Raw genomic sequence first — 21,688 nt, 5'->3', positions numbered from 1 at the left:
ACTTACCATCTTAAGAAAAGTCTAGGGAATAAAGGTCATCAGCATAGCAGGATACTTTGTTTGGAAATTAGACCAGATTCTCCAATAAGCTTTCTAGTTTTTCCTTGTCCCGCAACCCATGGAATCAAAGAGCCACGTGGAGGGCTTATTTAGGATATTCTGACCCATTTTGCTCCCAGCTGTCTTCAAAGGACAGAAAATGGGCCTGGCCACCCTGATGACAGTAATTTGGCTTATAGGCTAGACATTTCCCTGAGTCTCTTTATTGATTAATTTGGCAAATGGACAGAATTCCAGGGAAGAACTCTTCCTTTGGTGTAGAAAGCTGTGCAGATGGTCACCATGCAATGAGAACTGGCCAGAGAATCGGAAGTGATGTGTTCTGGTCCAGACTCTGAATTCATTTACCGTCTCTGTGTGCCAGTTCTTCATCTATTTAAAAATTAATGATCTCAGACATGGTCACTCACAGGGTTTGAGGATCTGCTGAGACAACAGGGGTGTGAGTCATTGTCCGAATGGGAGGATCCTCACAACAAAAGATATGATCTGATAAAACAGTACCTTGCTTCCTAGAGTGTTTAATGCCATCTGCACATAGGTCTCCTGGGATTCTTCAACCACCTTGTGTCAAGGATTTGCTCAAGGCCATGTGGCTGCAGAGTGCAACAGGTGTCCAGACCCTGAGGGTAGGTGTTCTGTTGCACACCCACCATGGAAAGACTGTCTCTGACTCCAGGACGGGATGGGATTGGGGGCAGAGGTGCTTCTCTCCACTCCCATCTTAGCCACTGCAGTCTGGTCCCGCCATATCCAGGCCGCTCCCCCACTGATCTTTCCGGGGGCAGATGGCGTCAGGGCATTTCATTTCTGACCAGAAAAGGTTCTGTCAGTGGGAGGAGGCTTCTGAGAGATGATGTGCCTCTGTTGGGGTCTGACTTGATTACTTCCTCTCCTTTTTGGTGCTGGGTAATTTTGGTCTGAAGGAAGAGAGAAGAGTGGCCAGTTATCACAGTGGCATTGAGGTAACTAGCACTGTACTCTCTGCTGGTTGGTTGCTGTCCTCCCCTTTAAGTGAGGTGATGGCCAAAACTGATACCCTTTTACCCCCAGCATTCTTATCCTCATCTTCCTCTTTAAGAACTTGTAACTCTGAAGCAACCCATTGCCTTTCTGTGCAAAGAGCCCCCAAGTTTCTGGCTTGTCTTCCAGGCACCAGCAACCAGCAAATGATACTTGGGCAGCTCCAAGCCCCTGTTGGACTAGCAGCAGATCTGAGAAGGTGGGATGGCTGGTGAGAAGCCAGGCCTGCCATTCATAGAGCCTACTGTCTATAAACTTGACCTTCCAGTAGCTCTTTGGCACTGTTTCCATGACGCCCCTAGGGATTCTCCTATAGCCCTAACTTACCATCAGTCCTGCTCTGATGCTTGTACAGAAGTGAATTAGGCTAAATCAGATTTTGACAGTCTCAAATCCTCTCCATCCTTATTGCAATATCTGGCCATGCAGAAGAATAGCTCTTCTTTCCTGTCTTATACATTGTACTCCGGAGGACTGGAGTATTAGTGTGCTATGTTGCTTCAGTCAAGTCCCACTCTTTGCGACCCTATGGACTGTAGCCTGCCAGGCTCCTCTGTCCATGGGAGTTCTTCAGGCAAGAATACTAGAGTAGGTTACCATGCCCTCCTCCATGGGATCTTCCCAATCCAGGGATCAAACTCATGTCTCTTACCTCTCCTGCAAGGCAGGTGAGGGCTTTACCCACTAGTACCACCTGGGAAGCCCCCAGAGTATTAGGGCAGCCAGCAACAAAAGATCATGTGCGACACTTCCCCCAACAATAGCATTCTACTGGGAGGTGGGTCAGGGGCTCCATTTTCTTAAAAGTGTCCGTTTTGATGGAGGTGGGCAACAACCCATAGAGAAACCCTTCCCTCACTAGCCTGACTATAAGCCTCTTGAGAGGCTCAACTTCTTGGTTCTGTATGCCAAGGGGTGTCGGGATGTGGAGCTAGGTTTCTCCCCCCTCTCCCATCGTATACTTGGACAAAGCAACTTCTTCTGGACCAAAGAAGAGGACTTCCAGTTCATGCCTACCCTGGGACAGGACACAGCTGCATGGCAGAGATCGCATGTCTTGACTGAGTAAAGATGCTAGATGAAGCTAAAGACAAACACAGAGAAAAACACATCAGCACTAATGGCACAGGCACTCATCGGAAGGTCATTCCAGGACAGCCTCCAGGGAAGGAGTCGGGAAAGGGAGGGGGAAGCAGTGGTGCTCCAGGGACATTTAGGAGCCTCATTTCTGGGCTACGATATATATATTTTTTGTCTTAGGAGACATTTCATTTGGATGCAGAGGTCATGATGCCAACCTCATAGATCCAAGGAAGTAAAATAAGGAGATTAATCTGCCAGAGGAGCACTAGAATCACAAGACTTTAGGGCTGTTTGGATTTTACAGATCATGGGAATGTTCTGTAGCTGCCTCCCTCATTAAGCAACAAGGGGACATAAACGGACAAGCAGGTAGGGGAAGCTGGCACCTCATGCCTTTGGGAAGCAGAGAAGCAGTATCTCCCAACCTGGAAACAAATGCTGACAACTGGGATAGAAAGGAAAGGCTGGTTGGGAGAGACCATGTAGACCACAGAGGCAGGTTTAGTGCTTGGGGGTGGAATTGGCTCGAGGCTGAAGATGGGGAAGAAAAAAGGATATAACAAGGACCCCAAAATGTGAAGCTAGAGCCAGAGAGTTTATTACAGGGATAAGAAGATCAGTAGCAGGAGCCTCTGGAAAGTAGATGGTGTGGGGTGGAGGTCCTGTTTCAGTCAGCAGGTACTCTCAGTGGGACGAAAATGTTCCCATTGGGATGTTACTATTGTCTCTTAATAAAGATCACACACCACGCCTGGAAATGGTCGACAGCCAGGAGAGAGACAGAGAAGCTTAAGGCATTCCCCTTCAAGGGCCTATACCAGGAGCCATCATCAGGAAGATATAATTATTCAAATGAGAGCTGTGCATGGAGCCCTGGAAGGGTGGTCAGGAGACCTGGTTCTCACCCCCATCCCTTGTGACTGGCAGTCACTTCCCATTTTGGGGGTCTTGGTCTCTTCCTGGTCAGTAAGGAGACTTGGCCTTCCCATCACCCTCTAAATGAGCAGTGGACTTCCACCTCCAACTCACAGTTTTGGACTGAACTTCCTGCCGCATCCCGGGGTTGAGGCCGCAACCACTCAATGCCTCTGCACAAGGTGAATCTGAGGATGGCTTGGTCTCCTGGAAGGAAGAAGGGGCACACAGCACAGTGGTGCCCAACAGAGTAAGTCTGCATACGTCAGCAAGAGAGGCCCTGTGTGCCATTCTTCAGATTACAGGATGTGAGTCATAGAACACTACCTCCACCTCCACCACCTCTGCAACGGAGATCGGGGGCGTGAGGCTGAGACAGGGAAGCAAGATGGCCCAGGACTCTCCAGGCTGAGAACCCAGGTGGCCTGACCCTTAGCTCAAGGTGCCCTGCTGCCCTCTTCAGACTTCTGAAAAGATTTGGGCATTTGTTTCCTGGGAACTCAGCAGGAGGAAGGGAGCCAAAGGCTGGACGCTCTGGGACCACTCCTAAGGGACACTTTCTGGCTCTTCCGAGTGAGCAGCATTTGCCCTTCCTGCCTGCCCCCTTCCCTCTCCTTTTTCTGTCACTGCTCCTCTCCTCCGCTACCCCCACTGGCATCCCCAATAAGCCCTTGCACCCCCAGGGACATTTTGCCCCACATCCTAAATAGATTGCTGATTTCCGTCTGCTGATGTGACACTTCCGTCTGCTGAGACAAGGATGATGAGCAATATTCATTGACCCTTGGGGTGACTGCAGCGGGAGAGGTAGATGGTGTGTTTCGGACTAAGGTGAGGACACTCTCAGAGGGGTAGGACACTCCACACCAGCCAGCCTTGCTTCCCTTACCATTTGGGGGGTCAGCCAGAGATGGACTGAGGTCTCAAGGACCCTTGTTTGCACTCCAGGAAGCAGGTGGGGTGCTTGTTTGTGGGGGATGGGATAGGGGCAGGGGTGGGTATCTGGGGAAGTGGACGTGAGAATGGGGCGGCTTTGAGCTGAAACGACAGGACACTCAGCTCCTGCTGTCTCAGGATGGTTAGCGGCCATTTTTAAGTTTCTTGTCCTGTCTCTGTGTTTTGTCCTGATGCTGGTACAGTTCTCAGATCTGTTATCTTTGTTTCCCAAAATTTCTACTGCAGAGACATCCAGCCTTACCCTTCGCCAGGCACTTCCCTGTGAACCCTCCTCCCTCTCTTTAAAATTCCCTTTTTGGCTCAAGTACTGATCTCACAGTAGGTATCTGGGAAGGGGCTGAGTTTAACTGCTCTGCATTAAGAAAACATACATATGTATATATTTATTGATTAATATATGTTAATAATAACTGTATAAGCCTCTCATAATCACACTACCCAGAGATAATTCTATTGATACTGTATTTCTAAATTCTTTCCTGTGTTTCATAAAAATTATATAAATACATATTTATATATATTTACCATGCTAAAATCATACTCTGCCTCCACTTCCTAATTTTCTTACTTAACACTATGCCCCATGCCCGACCGAGGTCAGGGGTGGAAGCCGAGTGGAACAACCCCACGTCCAAGGAGCGGTGGCTGCACAGGTGCAGGAGGGCTGAGAGGAGCTACTCCACCTTCAAGGTTAGGAGGGGCGGCGGTGAGGAGATACCCCTCATCCAAGGTAAGGAGCAGTGGCTGTGCTTTGCTGGAGCAGCCATGAAGAGATACCCCACGTCCAAGGTAAGAGAAACCCAAGTAAGATGGTAGGTGTTGCAAGAAGGCATCAGAGGGCAGACACACTGAAACCATACTCACAGAAAACTAGTCAATCTAATCACACTAGGACCACAGCCTTGTCTAACTCAATGAAACTAAGCCATACCGTGTGGGGCCACCCAAGATGTGCAGGTCATGGTGGAAAGGTCTGACAGAATGTGGTCCACTGGAGAAGGGAATACCACTTTAGTATTCTTGCCTTGAGAACCCCATGAACAGAATGAAAAAGGCAAAATGATAGGATACTGAAAGAGGAACTCCCCAGGTCGGTAGGTGCCCAATATGCTACTGGAGATCAGTGGAGAAATAACTCTAGAAAGAATGAAGGGATGGAGCTAAAGCAAAAACAATACCCATCTGTGGATGTGACTGGTGATAGAAGCAAGGTCCAATGCTGTAAAGAGCAATATTGCATAGGAACCTGGAATGTCAGGTCCATGAATCAAGGCAAATTGGAAGTGGTCAAACAAGAGATGGCAAGAGTGAACGTCGACATTCTAGGAATCAGTGAACTAAAATGGACTGGAATGGGTGAATTTAACTCAGATGACCATTATATCTACTACTGCGGGCAGGAATCCCTCAGAAGAAATGGAGTGGCCATCATGGTCAACAAAAGAGTCTGAAATGCAGTATTTGGATGCAATCTCAAAAACGACAGCATGATCTCTGTCCGTTTCCAAGGCAAATCATTCAATATCACAGTAATCCAAGTCTATGCCCCAACCAGTAACGCTGAAGAAGCTGAAGTTGAACGGTTCTATGAAGACCTACAAGACCTTTTAGAACTAACACCCAAAAAAGATGTCCTTTTCATTATAGGGGACTGGAATGCAAAAGTAGGAAGTCAAGAAACACCTAGAGTAACAGGCAAATTTGGCCTTGGAATATGGAATGAAGCAGGGCAAAGGCTAATAGAGTTTTGCCAAGAGAACGCATTGGTCATAGCAAACACCTCCTTCCAACAACACAAGAGAAGACTCTACACATGGACATCACCAGATGGTCAACACCGAAATCAGACTGATTATATTCTTTGCAGCCAAAGATGGAGAAGTTCTATACAGTCACCAAAAATAGACCAGGAGCTGACTGTGGCTCAGATCATGAGCTCCTTATTGCCAAATTCAGACTTAAATTGAAGAAAGTAGGGAAAACCACTAGACCATTCAGGAATGACCTAAATCAAATTCCTTATGATTATACACTGGAAGTAAGAAATAGATTTAAGAGACTAGATCTGATAGATAGAGTGCCTGATGAACTATGGAATGAGGTTCGTGACATTGTACAAGAGACAGTGATCAAGACCATCCCCATTGAAAAGTAATGCAAAAAAGCAAAATGGCTGTCTGGGGAGGCCTTACAAATAGCTGTGAAAAGAAGAGAAGTGAAAAGCAAAGGAGAAAAGGAAAGATATAAGCATCTGAATGCAGAGTTCCAAAGAATAGCAAGAAGAGATAAGAAAGCCTTTCTCAGCGATCAGTGCAAAGAAATAGAGGAAAGCAACAGAATGGGAAAGATTAGAGATATCTTCAAGAAAATTAGAGATACCAAGGGAACATTTCATGCAAAGATGGGCTTGATAAAGCACAGAAATGGTATGGACCTAACAGAAGCAGAAGATATTAAGAAGAGGTGGCAAGAATACACAGAAGAACTGTACAAAAAATATCTTCACAACCAAGATAATCACAATGGTGTAATCACTGACCTAGAGCCAGACATCCTGGAATGTGAAGTCAAGTGGGCCTTAGAAAGCATCACTATGAACAAAGCTAGTGGAGGTGATGGAATTCCAGTTGAGCTCTTTCAAATTCTGAAAGATGATGTGAAAGTGCTGCACTCAATATGTCAGCAAATTTGGAAAACTCAGCAGTGGCCACAGGACTGGAAAAGGTCAGTTTTCATTCCAATCCTAAAGAAAGGCAAAGAATGCTCAAACTACCACACAATTGTACTCATCTCACAGGCTAGTAAAGTAATGCTCAAAATTCTCCAAGCCAGGCTTAAACAATACGTGAACCATGAACTTCCAGATGTTCAAGCTGGTTTTAGAAAAGGCAGAGGAACCAGAGATCAAATTGCCAACATCCGCTGGATCATCAAAAAAGCAAGAGAGTTCCAAAAAAACATCTATTTCTGCTTTATTGACTATGCCAAAGCCTTTGCCTGTGTGGATCACATTGAACTGTGGAAAATTCTAAAGAGATGGGAATATCAGACCACCTTGACCTGCCTCTTGAGAAACCTGTATGCAGGTCAGGAAGCAACAGTTAGAACTGGACATGGAACAACAGACTGGTTCCAAATAGGAAAAGGAGTACATCAAGGCTGTATACTGTCCCCCTGCTTATTTAACTTCTATGCAGAGTACATCATGAGAAACACTGGGCTGAAAGAAGCACAAGCTGGAATCAAGATTGCCGGGAGAAATATCAGTAACCTCAGATATGCAGATGACACCACCCTTATGGCAGAAAGTGAAGAGGAACTAAAAAGCCTCTTGATGAAGGTGAAAGAGGAGAGTGAAAAAGTTGGCTTAAAGCTCAACATTCAGAAAACGAACATCATGGCATCCAGTCCCATCACTTCATGGGAAATAGATGAGGAAACAGTGGAAACAGTGTCAGACTTTATTTTTCTGGGCTCCAAAATCACTGCAGATGGTGATTGCAGCCATGAAATTAAAAGACGCTTACTCCTTGGGAGAAAAGTTACGACTAACCTAGATAGCATATTCAAAAGCAGAGACATTACTTTGCAAACAAAGGTCCATCTAGTCAAGGCTATGGTTTTTCCAGTGGTCATGTATGGATGTGAGAGTTGGACTGTGAAGAAAGCTGAGCGCCGAAGAATTGATGCTTTTGAACTGTGGTGTTGGAGAAGACTCTTGAGAGTCCCTTGGACTGCAAGGAGATCCAACCAGTCCATTCTAAAGGAGATCAGCCCTGGTGTTCTTTGGAAGGAATGATGCTAAAGCTGAAACTCCAGTACTTTGGCCACCTCATGAGGAGTTGATTCATTGGAAAAGACTCTGATGCTGGGAAGGACTGGGGGCAGGAGGAAAAGGGGATGACAGAGGATGAGATGGCTGGATGGCATCACCGACTCAATGAACGTGAGTTTGAGTGAACTCCAGGAGATGGTGATGGATAGGGAGGCCTGGCATGCTGTGATTCATGGGGTCACAAAGAGTTGGACACGACTGAGCGGCTGAACTGACTGAGCACTATAAAATAGATTTGCTTCCCTGGTGGCTCAGACAGTAAAAGATCTGCCAGCAATGTGGGAGACCCAGGTTTGATCCTTGGGTCAGGAAGATCCCCTAGGAGGGCATGGCAGTCCACTGAAGTCTTCTTGCCTAGAGCATCCCATGGACAGAGGATCCAGGTGGGCTACAGTCCATGGGGTCACAAAGCATTGGACACAACTGAGTGACTAAGACTTTTGCTCTTTCAAATGGTAGGGCTGGATGGAGACAGTTGGAGCAGGAACCTTCATCCGTGGTAGTGAAGTAGCTTGCCACCTCTGTTACTGACCAGAGTCTGAGACCTATGTCCCCAGAGGCACCCCGGGAGATACTGCCGGGGAGCAGTGTGTGGGTGGGGTACCCTTTTGCTAGCACTGAGAGCCACAGATAAAATAAGGTGTTAATGCTTCTCTGAGGGCCAAGTTGATAAGATGGCTGCCCCCCAACAAATGCCCTTTGTGAAGTCTTAGAGCTGGTCCTTCTGGGCTTTGCTCTCCCTCCATGAGTCTCGTCTGCTAGAGAACGGGGCTGCGGGTCACAGTGAAGCTTACCTCCACTCCAAGGAGGGTACTTGTACACAGGTCTGGGAGAAATTATTACGTCCTTGAACTTCTTTCCCATGTACTGGAAGTAAGACTGGATTGCCTTCCAGGCACAAAACCTGTGAGAAAAATGGCTTCGGGTCACAGAGAGAAAACTACCCACTGAAGGGGCTGGACCACTGAGCACAGAGGAAGTGGGTGGGGACCAGTCCTCACAGAGAGGGGGTCGTGTCCTACGGAGAGGAGGAGAGCCCTGGGCCTCAGAGTGCTGCCTGCCAGAGGCCCTCTGAGGCCGCCTCTTTGTCCAGGCCCGGCTCCAGGGAATGCCTGGCCTGGGTGGGATGTTAGGACTTCCTTCTGGAGTCACCAGTGAATGGAGTCTGTAAAGAATGTGCAGCACTGAGGCCTGGGTGGGGCTAACTGCTGGGATGCTGACTTTAGCCTTAGACTGGGGCGGGGGTGGATGCGGGTGGGGGCGGGGTGAAATCACTATCTATAACCCTACCTGGAACAGTCAGAATGTCTGACTGGCCTCCTCCAGGGGCCTGATTCTTAGTTTCCAATCTGTCCCTTAACTGGGGGCTGTGATCCCCTCAGCTCATTCCCCAGAGTCCTTTCCCTGGAGTAGACCCTGGTTCCTCATGTAGACTCACTGCAACCTGGGAACTCTCGGTCCCTAGAAACCCTGGAACATTCCCCACCCTTCCTCCATGGCCTCTAACCCTTTGCTGTCTGTCAGCCTGCCCTTGGATGGCGACCTCTTGGAGGTCAGTCTTGATGTCTTGACCTCCACCCTTCCTCGTCCTCCCTGAATGGTACTCTGTTCATTCACAGTTGGTTTTTCCCATTCCACTTACTGAACTGGGTGTCCCTTTCATCATGAACCACCCACTACGCCACAAATGCGTTCTTTATGGTGCTTAAGAGACCAAGAGACCTGGCTTCTAGTCCTGGTTTTACTTACCAAGTGATCCTGGGCGAGTCCCTTAATCACTCTGAACCTCAGTTTCCTCATCTATAAAATAGTGACAGTAAGACTTTGCCCCACCCACCTCACAGCGTTGATGAGAGGCTGTCTGGGGTAAAGTGCATGAACACAGTTTGCACAACACGAAACTCTTTGTAAGTGCACAGGAAAGGAAGTAAAGAACCGGCTCCACGAGGATTAGGGATTCGAAGCCTGCCTGAAGCGCCTCTGGACTTCCTCAATAGGTCTGAGGAAGAGCTGAGCGCGGACTCCAACCAGGAACAGCGTGTATTTCTCAGGGGCTTCTAAATGTCTGGAAAGTTTCAGGATGAGTTTCCATTGAGTCCTGGTTTGGAGAACTAGAATCAAGTTTAGATTTAAGTGCTAGATAAAAATTGGTGTTCAAAAGGCTAACCTGGGAGCTTCCCTGTTGGTCTAATGGTTAAGATTCTGTGCTTTCACTGCAAGGGGTACAGGTTCGATCCCTGGTCGAGGAACTAAGATTCTGCATGCCATGTGGTATGGACATACACAAATAATGATAATAAAAAATAAAAGGCTAAACTGATTATCTTGATCTTAGATTTTTGTATTTTTTTAATTCTACATTAAATAATTTATTATCTTGGTGATTTTAAAGTAAAGGCTGATGATGGGTAAACAACCTGTGGTTTAGTCGCTGAGTCATGTCCAACTATTATGACCCCATGGACTATAGCCTGCCAGGCTCCTCTGTCCATGGGATTCTCCAGGCAAGAATATTGAAGTGGAGCCATTCCCTTCTCCAGGGGATCTTCCTGACTCAGTGACTGAATCCAGGCCTCCTGCATTGCAGGGAGATTCTTTACTGACTGAGCTACAAGGGAAGTGTAAACAACCTTTACTTCTATCTTAATAAACAAAAAAAAATTTTTTTTGTAGGAGAGGGGAACCCTTAGGAGTCAGAATCACAAAATAGTCTAAATGTCCAAATCAGCCTGGTCTGGGAACATTTCAGCCAGCTGTCCTCTGGTCACTATCCCCTAGGGTACTGCCTGTCACTATGTTGATGGCATGAGCTGGAGCTGGAGTAGATCACAGGAGTTAATAACTGGCTGGGAAGACTGTGAGGACCTGGGCTAGTCTCTCAGCCCAAGCCATGACAAGTAGGTTCTGAAAGCAGTGGGCCTCACGTTGTATCTGTCACGCAGCCGTTTGGTTAGTTTAATGTTTGTATTTTGACCTTCACAGATTCCTCACCATGTTTTCACTTTGAGTTAATGGCCACATTTGCTACTTTAATCTTGAGAGATATGGCATGCAAATCTGATTGTCCATCTCCTTTGAAAATGGAAATATCTAATAGTCGTGCCCCTAGTGATAATTATGGGATTTCAGCCTAACAGAGCAAAGGTTTTCTGGTTACTGCCTCCATGAGACTCCTTAAGCACAAATACAATTGTGTTAGTCTTGACAGAATTTACCCCCCAAGTACTTGCAGTCCACTCTCATCCTTGGGGCTTTCCCAGGTGGGGATAATGGTAAAGAACCTGCTTGCCAATGCAGGAGATGTAAGAGACGCAAGTTCGACACCTGGGTCGGGCAGATCCCCTGGAGGAGGAAATGGCAATCTACTCCAGTATTCTTGCCTTGAGAATTCCCATGGACAGAGGAGCCTGATGGGCTGCAGTCCATGGGGTGGCAAAGAGTCAGACACGACTGAAGCAACTGAGCACACACGTACCCTCATCTTTAGGTGAGGAACCGAAACCCCGAAACCTAAGAAACCTAACACCTCTTCCAAGCAAGCCCAGAAGAGAGGGGGGAGCCAGTTACCCACCCCTTGCATGGCCTTCCACCCTCTGACTCAGTGTTCAGTGTGAGGGATAGAGTGGGTGAGCAGGAGAAGGATATACCACTGTAGTTCCCACGAAAGTAGAAACTGAAACAGAGGGCTAGAGGAAGACAGAAAGGTCTCTCAGAAGTCAAGTGTGTTTTTCTGACCTCATGGTCCTCAGATGAAGGGAGGAGTTACCTTTTCCAGAAGTACATGATGATGGGGAAGACAGACATAATGGCCCCGTGGAAGATGCTCCGATCCAGGCGGCCGTCTGAAATGGCAGTAAGGATCGCGTCCTTCTGGGCATCAGAGATGTTCACCTACCCGCAGAGTGGGAGCCTGTCACTGGCAGAGGTTCCAGGGAAGGCAGGAAACCTCTTTTGGACCTCAGGACTTTTAAGACCATCCCCTCCCCAAAGGCAGAAGTTTTTAATGGGACTGCTAGGTAAAGGTCATCGGGTTGACCCAGACTTAGGAGGTGCCTTATGAAAGCTTTCAGGATTCTTGTAGGGGCCAATGCTTCTTGGCAAAAGGCCAGAGAGGAGTGGGGGTCCTCCTTACTCTCAGCCGTGGAGGGACATCTGCATGCAGGTACAGCTTTAGGATGATACTAATTTTGGACTTCATTAGGATCACATCATTTTCGTTGTATGCCCGATTGACTTGTAGCACACGAGCTGAACTCACCAAATCATTAAATCTAAAAAGAAGTAGTAAAGAGGAAATCAGCAAGGAGAAAAAGCAAAATTAAACAGTGTTTCTGGCCCAGATCTATTTCTGTCCTAAAAACATAAGAGCTAGTCCTGAGCCAGGTCATTCATTCAATCATAATTCATCCATTGGCAAATGTTGAGCACCTACCACATGTCACAGGTTATGCCAAGTGCTTCTTCAAGTATATTTCTTCACTGCAAGCTCCTTTATTTATCCCATCCTCCCTTCTTTACCCGTCCTGGAGCTTTCATCGGTTTTGCCTGCAACTATTTCAAGAGCTAAGTGTTATCTTGCTATTTTTTCCCCTCCTGTGCTGACCCTCTCACAATTACCACCACTCTCTGAAGCAACATATTCCTTTCCTTAATTTTTTTTTGTTATAGTAAAATATGCAGGACATAAGATTTCCAGTTTAATCATTTTTAAGTGTAGAGGTCAGTGACATTAAGTACATCCATATAAACTGTGAAATCATCACCATCAACTGACTCCAGAACTGTTTTCATTTTCCCAAACTAAAACTCCATACACAACAAACACTAACTCCCATTTCGCCTTTCCTCCAGCCCCTGGCAGCAACTACTTTTTGTCTTCTAGCAGTATATTCTTTTACTAACCAAAATATCTGTCAGTTATACCTTAAGTACACAGCATACTTCTCTCAGGCCATTTTAAATCTTAACCGTTTAAAATCTTCTTAAGAGTAGAGTACCATGGGCCTCCCATTATCAGCCTATTCTGCATGTCCATTCATATACTTGATCAGCGGGTAGTTATTAAGGTTTTACTCTGTGCTGGTGCAGTTCCAGGAGCAGGGGTTCAGCAGTGAACACAGTAAACAATATCCTGCTTTCCAGGAACTCATAATCAGTGAGAGGAAGAAGACACATTTAAGTAAACAGATGAATAATTCAATATGCAGTAGAATGCTAAGGAGACAACAAAAGGGGATGAGTGACAGGAAAGGGGGCAGGCACTGAGACTTGTACAACGAAAAAGAAAAAGACAGTCATCTGAAGATCCGAGGGCAGGGGCTTCTTCCCGCCAAGAGGGCAGGGGTGCAAAGGCTCTGAGGCAGGCACCATCTTGGGAGGTCACTGGTAAGACAGAGCAGAGACCCTCCTTGCTAGAGCATGGGGTGAGTGGCAGGTAGCATGAGGTAAGCTCCAAGATACAGACAGGCTCTGTTCATCAAGGCTCTTTAGGCAGTGAGAGGATGTCTGGACTTCCTGCCAGCGGGAATGGGAAGCTGCTGGCACGCTTTAAACAGGAGAGTGATATAATCGGTCTGCGCTGAGAAAAGGCTGCTCTGGTGGCTGTGTGGACAAGTTTGTAGAGGGCAAGTGAGAAAGCAGAGATGATGGTGGCAGGACTTGGAGCACCAGGGAGGGCTGTTCACGCTGGTATTATTTTTCTGCCCCTCACTCACCTCCCCCTTGAACACTTAAAAAAAAAACCAAAAACCCTCACTAACCGCTACTCATCCTTCAAAGTTCAGCTTAGGTGACCTGTCTCCCAAGAAACCGCTCCTAAGCACTCAGTTGTCTAAATGTACTTCCTGGGCTTGACTTGACAACTATCATCCTACTTCTTAACTTCCATTTGTGTTTTTTCTCTGCCATCCCATTAGTCGGTGGGGTCTTGGAGAACAGAGAACATGCCTTAGCAATTTTTTTTTTTTTTTTTTTATATCTGCAATGCTAAATTCAGTACCTAAGAAATAATAAACAATCAATAAATATATGTGGAACTGAGCCAAACCCTTCCTTGGGGTACCAGTGGGAGATCTCTTAACCAAACACCCCTAACTGGTGTGCTGAGTTACCAGGTAGGTGCCCTGCACGTCTAAAGAACACATTGCCTGATCCTGATGGCACACTACCATATGCACTGCTGGGACCTTTTCATGAACTCGCTCACTTTTCTGTAACTAACTGAGGCAAATAGTTACAGAGAGCTGTTCATATCTCTTCCCAAATATTTTTGCCTGTTGTTACTTTAATTTGTAATTTATGAAAATTGACAAACTATGAACATGAAAAGAAAAGGAATTTGTTGTTTTTGTGAAAACAAATTTGAATGCTTTGGGATGTTTCAATAAAGGCAAGTTTCTATATAAAAAATTGCTCTTGGGACTTCCCTGAGGCCCAATGACTAAGACTACCCACTTTCAATGCAGTGCATGAGGGTTCAACCCCTGGTGGGGGAACTAAGATCCCACATGATAACATAAATTTTAAAAACTGTATTAAAAAATGGCTAATGAGATCAGCTAGACTCCAATTTTTAAAAATTAAAAAATTAAAAATTACTACTGAGTTAGATAGGTGTGGAAGGCAATTTTAAATGTTGAAAAAATAAGTATAAAAATCCAGAAGGATTAAATTGCTTTGCAGTAACTATAGTTTCTCCCTCCACTACAGAAGAGAAAAGTTAGAAATAGTAGATCACATTTTGGGTATGGTTTACACAAGAAAAATATGTAGACCTCCAATTAGTGGAATGGTTTTGGCTTTACTTCAAGTTTTACAGGTAAATTTACATGAATATGTTTTAACTTAAAATTTATCTGCTTAATGTCATACATTCATACACACACATTTTATTGTTATACTTCCTGGCTTTAATGAAAGAACTATTGGTCCAGTTATGCAACATAGTGGACATCTATCATATTAACAAATAATAGGGAAAAAGTGCTCCACTTTCTGGGTATAAATAAGTGCATTTCAACAGCGGGAACTGCAGAATATGGAGGAGCTTTTAAGATCGAGAGGAAAGAATGGTGGGCATGGATTCAGGGACCTTACACAGTGAGGTTTTCAGGTGGGGACCGCTGCCTGGCAGAGCTGAAGTCCTTGTGTCTCTTCCAGGCCACTGCAGTCTTTGCTGGGAGGAACTAAGTGTGGAAAGCCATGAGGGGAAGGAGAAATAGGAAACTTACTTTTCCATTTCAGAAAAGAAATAGAAATCATTGACGGCATAGTTGATGATGATAATCCTGTGACCAAATACCCGGCGCTTCATAAGGACTATGTCTCCATTTTCATGATCTGTGCTCCGGACACTGGGATTTGGCATTGGGCGTCCTGATATGTTTGGGGCTGTGGAGAAATCTGAGAGAGGGGGAGAGGGAGGAAGAGAGAGAGACAGAGGAATCAACATTTATCAATGGGATCATTGGTCACAATTCTATAAAAATAGCAAGAATACTGACTAAACCTTTTACATGTACATGCTGTGTGTTTGGAGTGGGTTGCCAGGCCCTCCTCCAGGCGAATCTTCCCCATCCAAGGATCAAACCCATGTCTCTTACATCTCCTGCAATGGCATGGGGGGTTCTTTACCACTAATGCCACCTGGGAAGCCCCTACCCTTTTATAGCACTTACTATTGCCAAGAATAGTTCTAAGAGGCTTTACATGTATTTACTCACTTAATTCTCACAACAACACAATTATTATTTCCATTATACAGATGAGGCACAAAGTCACTTATGCAGGATCCTCCAGTTAGAAAGTGGCAGATTCAAATCTAGGCAATCTGGCTCCAATATCTGTGACTCTCATTTTATGTCTTGCCCTAAAAATGGGATGCCATAAGGGCAGATCATATGCTGCAAATTCACTACTGTATCTCCAGCACCTGGAAAAGTGCTGGCCACACTGTGGATTCTCAAAAAGTGCACTGAATGAACAAATGAACTAATGAATGAGGTAGTTGAATAAATCCATACAAACAACATGAGGAAGTAGTTTTGTAACATGTGAGAATTCAAAGTTCTTGAGACTGATCATTACCTGTCTTTTCTGGCTTCTGAAATAGAATGCACTGGGCTCACATCCTCACTATGTGGAACTAGGCTTGCTTTCATACCCAGGACCTGGAGTTCTTGCTAGACCCCAGGCTAACACAAGCATTGAAAGCAAACAGGACCCTGCAGGGCCTTCCCAGGGACAGACACCTCCACCTCCACTCCCCACGTGCCCTGCCTCTTGTTTATAGAAAAGCTTTAGCCTCCTGGGCCTTCTCTGAGTTCCAAAGAACAAATTGAATCAGAGAAGTGAGAAAATGCAGCAGCAACTAAGGAAAAGAGTCAAGCAAGACAAAATAATAGTAGTTATCTGTAGTTTATCCAACCAAGGATGTTTGGTTCCTCTTCAAAGGCTATAGATAATAATCTATATGAGCCATATCCTTGAGTTGTTTTTTGGACACTAAAACCCCAATCAGGTGAAAGAAGTTAATTGCATGCTGACCACCAGCATGTAGATCCCAGACCAATATGAACCAGAAGGTTGATGAGGTTGACCCGCAATTACCTCACTACCAACCAATCAGAAGAATATCAATGAGCTGATCAGGTACCCTGCAACCCTCTCCCTCATCTTGCCTTTAAAAATCCTTCCCTAAAAGGCAACAGGAGTTCGGGTCTTTTGAGCATGAGCTGCCCATGCTCCTTGCTTGGCTCTGTGTTGGATGCCTCGCAAAAAATGCTATACCTTTCTTCACCACAACTCAGTGTTAGAAGACTGGCTGTGCTGCAGGTAAGCGAGTGAACCCAGGTGTGGTTCTGCAGTAGCATGACATAAAGCAGTAAGCTCTGTAGCTTCTTACCTGGGTTAACCCTTGTAGCTAAAATATCAACAGGGAAGAGGAATAAATAGAGAAGTGACTTACTTTCCTTGTTGTGTACTTCCAGGTGAAGATAGTCTTCAAGTTCCTGGCGCTTATGGGGATGAGACATAAATCTGCGGTAATTACAAAAGCTCCTAATAAAGCTGATCATCTTCAGCCAACCTCTCTTCTGGGGAAAGAGAAAGGAGAGTCACATATTCATTAGCATAGCCTGCTGTTCACTGAGTCTACTATGTGCCAGAAACTTGACATTCATTACATCGAATCCTCACATCTCCTTTAAAAAGAGTAAGTTTTAGCTTCAATTTAAAAGTAAGGAAACTCAGGTCAAAGAACTTATATAACCTTCCCCAGAATAAGCCAGAATCACCCAGGCATGGTTGAGGCCACTGACAATGTTCTTTCTACCATAGTCTTCCTACAGTGAAGATTTGAGATGCCATGAATGGGAGAGGGCATGTGAGAGCTAAAAATAGAAAGAGACAGAGGACAGAGATAAGCATGACTTACAGGAAGGGGAATAATAGCTCAAGCAGATTTTGAAATGTTGAAGAAATAAGGAAATGAGTAAATCATTTCTAAGCATTATAAAAGGAAAATATAACTACACATGCACACACTCATACACTACCCCCCCTCAAAACACAGGGACACATTAAAAATACATGTTACATTTCCTCACCTATTTCTTAATAGATTACCAGGACAATTCTCTAGTTTATTTACCCCTTGAAATGGCAACCCACTCCAGTGTTCTTGCCTGGAGAATCCCAGGGACTGGGGAGCCTGGCGGGCTGCTGTCTATGGGGTCACACAGAGTCAGACACGACTGAAGTGACTTAGCAGCAGCAGCAGCAAGCTGATATTCAGAGCCAGAAAGAATCTTGATTAACTAGTTCAGTTGTCTCATTTCATAGAGAGGAAACCTCAGTGTAAGCTTGGCTTTGGAGAGCTAGTGAATGAATGAATTTTAGTTGCTAATTTGTGTCCGACTCTCTTATGACCCCATGGACTGTAGCCCACCAGGCTCCTCTGTCCATAGGATTTCCCAGGCAAGAATACTGGAGTGGGTTCATTTCCTTCTCCAGGGTACCCTCCTGGAGATCCCTCCAGGGATCAAACCCTCAGTCTTCTGCAGGTGGATTCTTTAATGCTGAGCCACCTGGGAAGCCCATAGCGAGTCAGTGGCAAAGCATATAAACTACTGGATTTAGTGTCAGAAGTTTTGAGTCTGGAGCCTATCTTCACCTTAATTGGGTAATTTGGGTCAACTTCCTTAATGTATGTCTCAATGTCTCCATGTGAAAGATAGAAACAATAGCCTTTAGGGTTATGGTGAAGGTTAGTCATAATATATGTATATCACTGTGTGCAGTGCTCAGCACAAAGCAGGAACAAGTACATGCTGAGTCCTTTTTACACCTTCTTAACTAACAGGAACTGAAAGACTTGAATTAAAACTCAGCATCCTGGTGTTGGATGCAGTATTCTTTTCACTCTCCCAAATGATTGAGTTGACCCACATATGGAGGAAATAAAAAGGAGAAAGAAGGGAGCAGCATGTTATCATACCTGGGGGTCTGCATCAGTGGGCATAGGCATTATTTTTTCACTATCCTAATATAATTGTTTTTATTTCACCCAGTGGGTATATAATTTGATATAGTTGTGACTATAATACATGTATGATTTGGAGTTCTGTTGGGTTAAAAAATTTCTTTGTCACATTTTTTTTAAAAAAATTGAATGAAAATTTCTTTAAACTGTACTCTACAATTTTCAAAAACTTCACACATATGATTTCATATAGTCCCATAATAACTCTTCCTTCCTGACCCTTATCTTGTCCCTCCCTACCTTTCTTTCCTCACTGGTAACCATAATTTCTTCCCTATATCTGTGAGTGGCATAGGCATTCTTTCCAGAGATTCTCTGGCATGATCTTTAGTGTCAAATAGAGTTGGGTGCAAATCTTTCTGATGGCCAGTTCTACAACATGCTGATCAAGTGATTATTTAAGAGGAGTATGTACTTTTTTTCTCAAACCCTATGAAGAGACTTTCCTGAATCATATTCCTGTCTCCTCTTTCTTTCCTTCTTCTGTCCTCCCATGGGAGAAAGCGTGAGTTCGATAATTGATGAGCTTGGAAGCAGGACAGGGCAGGCTTTGTTCTTTAGCCTCCAGAGTTCTCTCTGGGAGCTGCTGGTCTGCAGACACCTGTGTTCAGGCCTGCCTTTTGTCATACAGCAGGGAGCTCACCCAGCTAAGTGGGGGTCTAACTGTTCCTCTTTGTTAGTGACTGGACATGTAAGAAAGTAAGGGTACAGAGAGGATTATTAAACCCACTTGACTTCACAGCCAATCCATGTCCCCCAAGTCAGCTTTCAGTAGTTAAAAACAAACCAACAAACCAACATTTTGATCTCCATATGACCAGCCTCTGCCTGCCATTCAACTGGTTCTAATCACAAATAGTGAAGACAGGGGTTTCTTGAAATTCCCTCTGGGTAACAATTGCTCTGAGCCTCAAATTCTTCCGTTGTAAATGGGGATTTGAAAACCTATCCCAAAGAGTAGCTGCTTTGGTGAATAAGTAAGCTAACAGTGCAATTCTTCTGCGTGGTCGGCAATGCCTAGGCGTGGTTTCCTGGTCCCCAGTCTTGTCTTTGCTATCTTCCCCACTGACCTGGGATTCCTGCAGGTAAACTGCCGTCTTTGAGGGCTTCTTGGGTGAAGCTATTGGTATTTCAGCTTCCTTCTCCAAAGGTTGAGGTGGAAACAGTTCTTGGTAATCTTTAAACCTGCAGCAGGAGACCAGGAATATTAAAGAATGCAAAAACATGGTACATGAAAGATAACAGTCCAGGCAAACCTCTCTCAGCTTTTGGAGGAAGGGGAATTTGGTGAATGGTGAGATATTCAAAAACACTCCTCTAACCATTCCAATCCCTTGCTCATGTCAGTCTGTTCTTCCTGACCAATACTGTAGTGTTCCTCGCTCAGGAAGGTGAACAGAAATGTGTGTGTGTGTGTGTGTGTGTGTGTGTGTATGTGTGTGCAGGTAGGCAGGTAAGAGGGCAAGTTCAGCTTTTATTTTGTAGGGACGCTTGGCAGTGAACCGTGAGAGTAGACTCTGACACTAATATGACTTTCAGAAGTCAAAGAGCAGCTCAGAGAATCACTGCCTTCACCCAGCAACACTCACCACTTTTCCTCCAGAGACCTCATGACGAAGCCCTGGAGCATTAACAACGTTGTTGTGCTGACATGATGCATGAGAGAGACTTCCTTGATAAGAGGGGCATTACACTGCAGCATTTGCTCTAGAAAATGCAAGAGAGAAGAAAAGTCATCATTTTCTTATGCACCATTTCTGAGGTGGCTAGGACTTTTTTCATCCAAGAGCCTTATGGTTCCTTGTTCTCAGTCTGGCCAGATTCAGCTCTCCACAATTTGTTTGAAAATCTCAAAAGTACATTTGGAATGCTATGTGTACGCGTATTTGTAGAGCAAATACTTCCTGGGTTAGTCCATTCCAAATTTCAAAGATAAGTGCTTAAGGGGAAAGCAATGTTTTAAAGGACTCCATTTCTGCAGCTAGTTTGAAGTTTTCAGTTAAGGAAGAGAATAGAGGAATAAAGGATTAAAGTTAAGTGGCTGAGGCAGATGGGAAATCCAAGATTACCAATAAATATTCTAAGGGCAATATGATTCTCCAGGAGTTCAAAGACTACTGTGTTCATTAAAAAGATTTAAAAGCTTATTAAGGACAGGATCTGCATATTCTTCTTTCTCTTCTAGCTCATTCAAGATGATGCACAAAACTTAATATCCTGAGACTCAACAAATAAATATTACTTACAAGTAAAGACCTGCCCATTTTAGCTTCCCTGGTGGCTCAGATGGTAGAGTGTCTGCCTGCAATGTGGGAGACCTGGGTTCGATCCCTGGGTCAGGAAGATCCCCTGGAGAAGGAAATGGCAACCCACTCCAGTACTCTTGCCTGGAAAATTCATGGACAGAGGAGCCTGGTAGGCTACAGTCCCTGGGGTTGCAAACAGTCAGACATGACTGAGCAACTTCACAAGTAAAGACCTGCCCATTTACTGCTTTTTCTTCTTTCCTAATTTATAACCTATCTTGGTTTAACACAAGCAAAACACACACACAAGCCTATCTGTTCATCTGTTCCAAAACAGGAGGTTTCTTCATTGCTTTGCAAGAAGATTTGTTTACCTCCAGGATGGGATCATGCTCATCCCCTTTGGTTTTCCTCTAGAATTATAGGTCAGTACTTTACTTGCAGTTTCTGCTTCTGGACAAGATGAATTTACATGGATCAGATTTACCCTCCTGGCCTTAGGCAAGAAAATAAGACAAAACTTACGCAACAAAGATTTTCAGGGAGACAGTTCTCCTTCTCAGCACCTTTCAGTACTCTTTGCATCCCATAGATGGTGGACACTCTAGCTTTGCATCCTGCTAACACATGATTTTGGATCTAACTCCAGTCTACTTGATGTGAAGGATCAAATGACTGGAGTTTGAATTCAAGTTTCACTAATTGGACAAGTTAGTTAACTTCTCCACATTTTACTTTCCTCATTAGAAAAATGGAGTTATTTATCCCTACCTTCTAAGTTATTTATACCTATCTCTTAAGGATTAAATTAAATCCTACTTTCAGGGTTGAGAGGATATATTTCACATACAAGTATAAGTATCTTCTTTTACTTGTGGTATTATATTTTGGATTTATTATTGTATTATTATTTTAGTTTTTCTATAGCGATTTTCCTACTTATAAAAAACTAAATACTAACACATGTTAAGAATTTAAATAAAACTCTTGCTTCAAGCACATTCTGATTTTAACCCACTATCCATTCTG

General features: G+C 44.7%; 1 protein-coding gene across 4 annotated transcripts in view; it reads right to left on the bottom strand.

Annotated features, from left to right (window-relative positions):
• The window catches only part of RGSL1 (regulator of G protein signaling like 1), a 60,391-nt gene continuing 38,703 nt past the window's right edge, over positions 1–21,688 (bottom strand). For 2 of the 4 annotated variants that reach the window (XM_061383403.1, XM_061383405.1), the window contains 10 exons: positions 20,003–20,120; positions 19,484–19,598; positions 16,839–16,965; positions 15,103–15,274; positions 12,006–12,144; positions 11,640–11,764; positions 8,668–8,777; positions 3,196–3,288; positions 2,101–2,167; positions 1–980 (listed from right to left, as the gene is read on the bottom strand). In XM_061383403.1, the coding sequence (XP_061239387.1) occupies positions 944–980; positions 2,101–2,167; positions 3,196–3,288; positions 8,668–8,777; positions 11,640–11,764; positions 12,006–12,144; positions 15,103–15,274; positions 16,839–16,965; positions 19,484–19,598; positions 20,003–20,120 (1,103 nt within the window). In that variant the 3' untranslated portion in view covers positions 1–943. Of the gene's footprint in view, positions 981–2,100; positions 2,168–2,285; positions 2,918–3,195; positions 3,426–8,667; positions 8,778–11,639; positions 11,765–12,005; positions 12,145–15,102; positions 15,275–16,838; positions 16,966–19,483; positions 19,599–20,002; positions 20,121–21,688 lie in introns of those variants that run through there. The other 2 variants (XM_061383404.1, XM_061383406.1) reach the window with 2 other exon arrangements.

This window comes from Bos javanicus, chromosome 16 (assembly GCF_032452875.1).
Source record: "Bos javanicus breed banteng chromosome 16, ARS-OSU_banteng_1.0, whole genome shotgun sequence".
In the NCBI taxonomy this organism is placed as follows: Eukaryota; Metazoa; Chordata; class Mammalia; order Artiodactyla; family Bovidae; genus Bos; species Bos javanicus.
This window is presented reverse-complemented; position numbering and strand designations above follow the sequence as displayed.